This window comes from Propithecus coquereli, unplaced genomic scaffold, assembly GCF_000956105.1.
Source record: "Propithecus coquereli isolate 6110/MARCELLA unplaced genomic scaffold, Pcoq_1.0 Scaffold248, whole genome shotgun sequence".
Lineage (NCBI taxonomy): Eukaryota > Metazoa > Chordata > Mammalia > Primates > Indriidae > Propithecus > Propithecus coquereli.
In genome coordinates, this window is record NW_012148041.1 from 3,402,590 (window position 1) to 3,411,891 (window position 9,302).

Here is a 9,302-nt window from a genome sequence, read left to right on the forward strand (position 1 = left end):
GGAGTTTGAGGTTGCTGTGAGCTAGGCTGATGCCACGGCACTCTAGCCTGGGTGACAGAGCCAGACTCTTGTCTCAAAATAGTAATAATAATAATAAGCACCTTTTCCTGAGGGGTTACTCAGTGTCACCACACTGGGCTAAGTACCCCACAAGCCCTCATGCGATCCCCACGCCAAGCCCATGAGGTGGCTTCTATTATTATCCCTGTTTTACAGATGATGACACTGAGGCCCAGAAAGGTGAAGTGACTTGCCCGAGATCTCACCGCCAGTCCCGTGCATGCAGGCAGTGAGCCCAAGCCCCAGGCAGGCAGGGGACACCGAAGGTCAGGAAGCCGCCTTTGGTCTCTGGAGGGGTGGCAGGGTGGGGAGGAGGATGAGGGGCAAAGGGCCTGCTCAGCCCTGTCCACGTCCCCACCAGAGGCCAGTGGGGTGGGCTGTGTCCCCTCTCATCAGGAGAGGCTGTTCCTGCCCTGAGTGTCCCTCTTCGCTGAGGCGACGAACCTGCCTCCTCATTCTCCCTCCAAAGGGGCGGCTCTGGTGCTCTCTGGCTCTGCTGCCGCCATAGCGCCAATAAGCCCGCCGTTAGGCGACAGCAGACACGTTGAGCTGGCTAGGGACGCTCCCTCGCCTGGTGTTTGCCCGGCATCTAAGAGGAGGCCTGGGCCCCATTCTCACTCCTTCTTTCTTTTCCCAATAATTCCGCTCTAGGAGCCAAATCCCCTGACCTCTTTCCCAATCTCTGGTCGCAGCACTTCACTAATTCCACAGCCACGCGGTGTGTAGAAGGCTCCCGGCTCCCGGCCCTGGCGGCGGTGATGACACAGTCCTGGAAGGCGCTGACGATCTGGAGCCGAGGCGGGGACAGGCGGGGCCTGGTGCTCCCTGAGTGCCTGCCCACCGCGGGCTGGGCGCTGGGCCAGGACCCGGAATCCTGCCCAGAGACAACCTTACAGGTTGTTGCACAAGTTACTTGACCCTGTGGGCCTCAGTTACCTTATCTGTGAATCTGGGATAACCGTAGAACCCACCTCCCGGGGTCATTGTCAGAATAAATGACTTCGTCCAAGTAAAGCCACTTAGATAAATGTCAGCTCCACAGCAAGCCCTGGACAGGGCTAGCCTTGATGACGGTGGCATGAGGGCAATGATGGGACAGGCTCCGGGGGCCAGCTACCCGCCTGGGTCACGTAGCCGGGATTTAAACCCAGGCCCCTCTGTGTCCTAAACTCACTCTCATCCCCCATGCTTGCGGCATCCACTTCGAGCCCCGCGTTCCGTGGAGAAGGCAAAACCGAGCCTGGAGAGGGACAGCAACTTCCCCAAGAGCACACAGCAGCAAGGCAGGAGGATGTGTGGGACAGTGCCCTGCATGGGTGACACACAGCTGCGGTTGGGGGGACCAGCACAGATACAACTCGCAAGGCACTTCCCCTCCCTGGGGCTCAGTTTCCTCATCTATAAAATGGGCGAATGGCTGGATTCGAAGGGTTCTAAGGCACCTCTGGTTCTACATTTGAGTGATATTTTATTGGTAGAAAGGACCAGAAAGCTCAGCCAGTTGAAACTGGTGGTCCCAGAGCTGTGTGTGACGCACAAACCCATTGTGTTTGGCCTGCAGAGTGTTTTAGAAAACGGACATTTGAACTTGTTTGCATGCGTTGCTGTCTCCAGTTTGCCACAGGCTGCTCCACTCCCTATAGTCTCACACCAGGTCTGCTCACAGCCTTATCTCCCTGGTCCCTGATCTGGTCCAAACCCCTCATTGTTCAGAAAATAATAATAATTATTATTGCTCTTAGGGATAAATTTATTGAGTTCTTCCCATGTGTCAGACACTGTTTTAAGCCCATTTATATAAACTGACTCATTTAACTGCAGGTAGCATTACAACCCCATTTTACAGACGAAGGACATGAGGCCCAGGGCAGCTAAGTAACTTGTCCAACACCCCACAGCAGGACTGAGGCTGGAGATGGAGCATAATTTACTGAAGTTGGCAAAACCCGTTCTCCTCGTTTACCGTCTAGCGCTCTGTGTGACACCGAGACCCAGCCGCGTTATTTGCGGGGCTCCCTCTGGCCCTGCCCTGGGAGGACAGGCGGGAGGAGGGAGAAGAGGTGCGCCCCCATCTCCACGCTCGCTCGCTTTCCACCAGAAGGTGACCACCCCCAGCCCGCCTCCCGGGGGTCCCACAGCCTAGCGCTGCAGAGGATGAAACGGCGGCGAGTTAAAGCGGAAACCCACAGCGTTCTCTTCACAGTCCCCTCCGCCTCTTGAGGAGGAAGGCGAGAGTGTTCGCAGGAGCTTTCAAGTTGTCGGGGAACAGAAATGAGAGCTTTCGTGGCTCTTCCTCTGCCTTCGAGGCCCTCGAGCAAAGTGCTATTATTAGCATTGCCTGCACCATCATCCAAACAGGCTTCCCCTCGAAGAAGTAATTAAATGCATCACTCTATGCAAAATAAAAGCATGGATCCGCATGTGCGGCCCCGATACCATCCCATCCATATCGGCAATTTTTACAGCTGGGAAGCTTTGTGGCCGCACCCCACCCGGAGAAGGCAATTTGCCCCGGCGGAGGGTCGATGGAGGCAGAGGGCAGGCCCTGGCGAGGTGCTGGCAGTTGGATGAGGTGGTTTGTTTATGGGTTTTGCAGCTGGAAACTGGGGCCATGGGACACATGGAAGGACTCAGGTGCCCGGGCCAGGCAGGGCTGGGCTGAAGCCCTCGACGACCAGGTAGAGAACGGGGACTGGAGGGGTTGGCGAGGGCCCCCAGGTAACCTGGCCCTGGCCTCCAGGCGCTCTGCCTCCTCCGAGCCAAGTAATCCCCAGCAAGAAGGCTCCTCTCTGAACCTTACCTGTAGGAGCCGGAAACTGAGCTGCTTTCTGCAGCTCCTCCCTCTCCTTTAGCCTCCATATCGAATCTGTTTCCTAGCCTCGCTGCATGATTTCCTAAACGATTCCAGAGCCGTCTGCTTCCCTCCTGGCTGCCAGGACCCTGGTGGGGTCCCCTTGTGACAGGAGGGCAGTGGCCAAAGGCACAGGGCTGTGGAGCAGGAGCCGGGACGCGAGTGCTGGCTCTGCCGTCACTTGCTGCGTGACCCTGGGCTAGGGTTGCCAGGTTTAGGGAATCAGAAATGCAGGATGCCCGTTGGAATTCGCTATGCAACATTTGGGATATATTTATGCTTTAAAGAATTCCTTGCTTATATGAAATTCAAATGTAACTGCTCATTCTGTGCTTTATCTGGCAACCCTACCTTGGACAAGTTCTTTAACTTCTCAGTTCCCACGTCTCTAAAATGAGGATAATTAATAGTACCTGCTTCAGAGGTGGGGTTCTGAGGGTTAAAAAGGTAAAATGTTTAGAGCAGGACGATAGTGACCGTCTCAGCCAGTTAGTATGGTAGAAAGTGCCGCGTCGATTGAAAACTGCTTTGCAAATGCAGTTGACGTGTCATTTGGCTGTACCCTCCCTCTCCCTCAACTTCATGGGAGACAGCACACCAGCAGAGCGGGGCTGAGGGGGAGGAGGTTAGACGTGAGGGGACCTGCCTCAGCAGGAAGGGTCGGCCACCTCCCTGCTGTGCGGGAGCCCACACTCCAAGGTGCCACAGCTGCTGCTGCCGGGCGTGGGGAGATGGGTGGGGGCCGCGACAGGCGGGCGGCGGCAAGCTCTCCAGGTTTACGAGAAAGAGTGAACGGTGACAACGCCGAGCACACCGACGGCTCACACAGACACCACCAGGGCGGCTGAGAGAAGCCAGACGTGAAAGCAGATGCAACACGTGATTCTATTTACATAAAATTCAGAAACAGGCAAAACTGAACCCGACCGTTGAGGGAGCGCACGGACGTGTAAAGAGAGGCGGGAGGTGGTGGCCCGGAGGGGAGCCACGGCCGCTGGGTGCTAGCCACGTTCTGGTCCCAAGCTGAGGCGGTGGCCGCCCTGCAGTTTGCTTTAGAGCAATTTGTTAGGGGAACATTTGCCTCGTGCCCTTTTCCGCACGTGAGATTTATTTCACAAAAAAAGGTCATGGAGAGAGAGGAGGCGGGAAGGGTCGCGCCGGCAAGGAAGCGAAGCTCACCTCCTTCCTGGAAGGAACCCGAAGTTCTGCCTTTCTCTGGAGAAGGCTCCAGGGATGAGTGGGAAGCTGACCTCTCCATGCCCCCAAAGTTAGAAGGTGAAGTTAGAAAGCAAATCTGGCTCATGCGGTGGCCTGACCAGGCCCTCTGGCCGGAGTCAGGCTCATTAAGATTCCTTCTTAGTTCTGCCCTGGGGTCCACAGGGCACAGCGACGACAACGGGGTGAGGGAGTGGACGGGAGCGGGGAGAGAGAGGGCGGAGGGAGGCGGACAGATGGTGTGGGTGGTTGAACGAGGACTGGGCCAGCGGGCAGGCCTGGATTCTTTAGCCAGTCCCTTCTGATGACAGCTCTTCAGTGTGCCCCTCCTACCCCGCAAGAGCAGGGGTCATTTTGGAGGTAATGATCCCTTGGGGGACAGGGGGCGCTTTTCATTAACCCCAGAGCCCGCACCCTGCTGCCCTTCCCAAGGAGCCTGACCCTCACCCGTCCGGCGGGGCCCACCCTCTCAGGCTCCACCTCGGCAGTGCCAGTGACAAGTCCCCGCGCCTGCTTCCCCTTAGCAGGGTGACATTTAAGAGCGTGCTCTTCACGGGGCCATAACAATTTACGGGCAGTGCAGCGGTGGGCTGTTCTGGGACCTGCGGGGAGCGGCGGCCCTTTATCATCTGCTGGGGTCGGGGGTGGGTGACGCGTGGCCCCCATTAAAGCCCCACCTGCGACGCCAGGAGAGTGAAACGTCTTAGCAGCCGGTTCACTTTTCATTTCTCAGGCCACTCTCCGTGTCAGGGACGCTGCTGCTGACTTAGGGCAGCTGGGAAGCGCCGAGGCCTTAAATGTCTTGTTTGTCTCCTTCTGTCCCTCCCTCCTGGCACCACAGAGGGCAGGGAGCTAGCAGGGAGGGCTTCGTGCTGCTGTCCCCACCCCTCAGAGCAGGCACCCGAACCCGCTCACACTGGCGTTTAGAAAGCGCTTTCTTCCACCCACCGCGGTGTCACCAAGTCCCTCCACCAGTCGAGGGTCGTCGCAGGGGCAGGATTTGAGCTGAGGGCTGTAGGGGACACACCACGAAGCCAGGTCCTTCCCACAAAGAGGTGAGGCCAGGCAGGGACGGCTCCGAGGAGGAGTCCGAGGGCTGGCCCTGAGCCCGGCAGAGGACTGAGGAGGGGGCAGGTCCAGCGGAGCGCGGGGGCGCGCCCCACCCATCAGCCAGCCCGGCCTGCGCCCTCCGGCTCCCCCCCCCCCCGACCGACACTCACTCCCTGCCCACCCAGGGAAGCAAGCCCGCATCCACCCACGCCTCCCTCTCGCTGGCCGCCCTCCCTCCCCGCTCTTTCGCCCCCCACTCAACCCACCTCCTCCCTCCTGTCTCCATCTCAGCGGTCTCCTCGGGACACAGCCTGGAGGGCTGGGAGGGGAAACGCCACGGCCTTGGCACGCGGGACCTGGCGCCAAGTCCAGGCTTCGCCACCTCCGGCCGAACCTCTTGACATCTCTGCGCTTCTGTTTCTCGCGTATAAAATGGGTCTAACCATCTTTAGTTTTCAGTGGTCGCCGTTAAGACTAAGATAAATCACACTTAGACAAGGCCTGGCCCAGCATAGGTACCCAGTGATGCCAGGGACAGGGGCAGAGCTGGCCAACGGCCCGCTGCAGATTCAGGACCCCTTTCCATGCTGTGGGGCTTTTGGCTGAGAAGCAACTGCCCAGCCAGGAACCCCATTTTTCAGATCCCATTTTCTGCGTCTGGGTGTGGCCTCATTTCTAGTTCTCGCGGAGGGAGCGTGTGCAGGGTGTTGTATGCCGCTTCCAGGCAGAAAAGATCAAGAATTGATGTCTTTCTCTGTCTCGGGGCTGAACAAGGAGGAGTCAGAGTCCTTAAAGGGGGCCAGAGCCACAAGAGGGAGGGAGCCTGGGCCCTAACAGGCATGTGGAAGGCCACCCTCATAGCAGCGCTTGTGCCAGACTGCGGCTGAGCAAGACAGGGACTTTCACAAGCAAAGCCGCTGGCACGTAGGGGGTGGCCCGTTAGTAGTAGCATGTCCTCCTCTTCCCTCCACCTCTCCCTGGCACCTGCCTCGCTCCCTACCATCTCCCTGTCTGGGCCTCATGGTCTGGAGTGAGTGTGTTCCGTTCCTTGCTCCTGCCAGGTCCCTCTGACCCAGGGCCTTGCGCCCCTGCTCAGGCCTGGATGTGGCCATCTTGGCCGTCAGGCTCAGGGCACCCTGGGGCCTTCTTTCCAGGTACCGAGCGCAGCTCCAGCCTCAGTGGATGCTGACAGGAACGGCGGGTCATCCGGAGATCTTGCTTAGTTGTACCGTCCTCTGGGACTGCTTTATGGGGACCCAAACCACTCTGGACTTCAGAAATCCTCCTACCCCCAGGAGTGCCCAGGAGGAGAGGAGCCAACACCCGCTGAGCAGTTAGCCTTGGCCTCACGTCCTCTTCTCTCCCCGCTTCTGTCTCTCAGGGCTCGGTGGGCCTCATTGTGCCGCCTCCCGGTGGGGGGACCCTGGTCTCTGCTCCCTACAAGCTGAAGGCTCAGCTCCAATTATCCCGAGGCGGTGCTGGGGCAGTGGAAACTGAGTGACCCATCCGCCTCTGCTCAGCTACCTGCGCACCGTGCATGATTCACCAGGGAGTCTAAGCCAATGGTGCAGCCCGGGCTCTGAGGGACTCCATCCAGGAGACAGACAGACAGATAGACAAGGGCAGTGAGGTGTTCTGGGGCATGTGGTATTGCAAGGCCTGAAGGGGGATGGTCAGTTTCATTGGGAGGGTGACGGGCTCAGCAGAAGCTTCCCCAGGAGGAGGGAGGCTGGAGCCGAGTCTTGGAGGATGGCTAGGAGGTGGGCAGGCGGAGGACAGCGCAGTGACAGGCTGTTTCAGACAGAGGGCACAGTGTGGGCAAAGGCCTGGAGCCAGCCCTGGGCCTGAGGCTGAGGAATGGCAGAGATGGGGAGGAAGCGGGGACAGGCGAGGAGGGCCTTGCCACCCGTACTAAGGATCCTGGCCTGTATCCCGAGGGTGGTGGGAGCCTCTGGGGTGCTTAAGCCCAGGAGTGACCTGATCAGCTGCGTTGGTTTCCTCTGTGCCATGATCGTCTTACTCCCATCCCAACATCTGAGCTGGGCCCCCAGCCCTGGCTCAGGGCCTGGCGTGCCATAAGTGCCCAGCACACGAGTGGGTGGATAGTGCTCGTGTCTCTCACCACTGTCCCTGGAGTCACCCCCACACTGCACGGTGGCTTGCCCCGCAGGGTCCTGCCCGGCTGGCTGACCTCACACCCCACACCCCTGTTCACGGCTCCTGATCTCCCCGCCCTCCTTTGGGCTTGGAATAGTTAGTGCCCAAGCTGGGTGTTGTTTTACGGATTTGTTTGGGCTGTTCCCTCCAGCTGGGCTGTGTCCCCACTCCCCATGCCATGCCACCCCCACTCTTCCTCTTAGTTGGTTCCTTCTCATCAGGTCTCGGCCACAATATCACCCACCTGGAGTGACTTTCCTGATCTCCAAGTCTAAAGAAGTTCCCGCCATCACTATTCCCTCGAGTATTATACTCTTTTTCCCTCGTAGCATTGAGAGTGCTTCGTCATTATATGTTACAGTTTGTTTGTTTGTAGTCTGTCTGCTGCACTAGGCTAAAACCTACCAGGCACATGGCTTCTGTCTTCTCCCAGTCCCGGGGCCTGGCACAGCGGGGGGGGTGCCATGACCACGTGTTGAAGGAATGAACGAGGCTTAAATTTCTGCTGAGACCCAGGGCTCCCTGAAGGCAGGAATCTGCCTTTCTTTCTGGCCTAGGACGCCTCATGCCCTGCACAGAGCAGGAACTGCGTCCCCCATCTCTCTTCGCCCCCAGCATCCCCTTGTCCCAGCCAGAGCTGGAGCAGCAGCAGCGTGAGCCGAGGCAGGGAAGGCCGTCACAGCTCCTCCAGCCGACAGAGCCCACGACGACGCCGTGGAGCTGGCCCCAGGCACTAGACATCCCCAAGGAGACCCTGCCGGCGCCCCGAGCGCACGGCCTGGCTTCAGACCCGCACGGCTTGCTTGAAAAGGCCACGTCGTCTCGCTGTCTTTAGAGACGTCGCCGCGCCTGCTTCCGTGAGTCCGTTTCAGTGAAACACGGCGCGGCTGGAACCCAGGGCTAAGGAGTAACACACACCCCCAGACACAGCCCCACCGCCACCTTCCATCGTTGCTGTCTCTGCTCCTTTGCATTCGTCCCTCCCGCCCAGTCTCCTCTGTCTCCACTTCTTTGTCACTCTCTGTCAGTCTGTATCTCTTTCCATCTGCCTCTGTCACTCACCGTGTCTGTTTCTCTCTGCCACATTTTACGTCTCTTTCCCGTCTCTGTCCATTTGTGTCGTTACTCTGCGTCTGGGGAGTCTTTGCGTCTGCCTGCTCGCGCTCACCCCCAGGGCCTCTGGTGCACCTCGCTGTCCGCCTCGCCACGGCGGCCCGTGGTGCCACCGCCGCACACTTGGCCCTGGTAAGGAGGAGGGAGGGCCGCCAGCAGGGACTGGAAGCAAGCGGTGGGGCAGCAGCGAGCGAGGTGGCGCTGCATAAATTCGCAGCTGTCCCTTTTATCTCTTCCTGGCAGGAAGCAGGGAGAAGGGACCCAGGGGCTCAGAAGAATGGGCGTCAGGAGACGCATGGCTCATGGCGGGGCCCAGGGGAGACAGGGAGAGTGGGGGCAGCAGGCAGGGCTGAGACGAAAGGGGAGGCAAGTTTCCATGACCTCTGGCTCCTAGCAGGGGAATTTTGATCCTCGTTGCTGGGGACAGGGAATCATGAGGAGTCCAAGACATAAAAGGATAAAATAAGGAAACCGTGGGAAGAGCAGTAAGTGTGTGCGTGTGTGTGTGTGTGTGTGTGTGTGCGCCATTAGTGCTATTTGCTAAATAGTTCTGGGCCTCCCAGCTTCTAGATTGCACTTCCTGACCCCCTTGTGGTTGGATGTGGCCATATGACCAGCTCTGGCCAATGAGCAGAAGAGAAAGTGTCACTTCCTTTTCAAAATTCAATTAAATAAGAATTTAATGGCCAGAGCAGGACCTCCCAGAAGTCTTTCTTTCCTGCTGGCACGATGACCAGCAAGAATTAAGCCCTTGTGGTCTGAAGCCATAGAGATCTGGGGTTGCTTGTTACTGAAGCATAACCTCGCCTATCCTGACCGACAAAGTGTATGTGCCTGTGACCGCGCAGGTGTCTGT

General features: G+C 58.4%; 1 protein-coding gene across 1 annotated transcript in view; it reads left to right on the forward strand.

The window, feature by feature from the left end:
* The window catches only part of LOC105812201, a gene marked incomplete at its 3' end in the record, with an annotated part of 47,612 nt that extends 39,034 nt beyond the window's left edge, over positions 1-8,578 (forward strand). The window contains exons 6-7 of the mRNA XM_012646583.1: positions 7,891-7,986; positions 8,508-8,578. Of these exons, the coding sequence (XP_012502037.1) occupies positions 7,891-7,986; positions 8,508-8,578 (167 nt within the window). The remainder of the gene's footprint in view (positions 1-7,890; positions 7,987-8,507) is intronic.
* Positions 8,579-9,302: the final 724 nt, after the last annotated feature.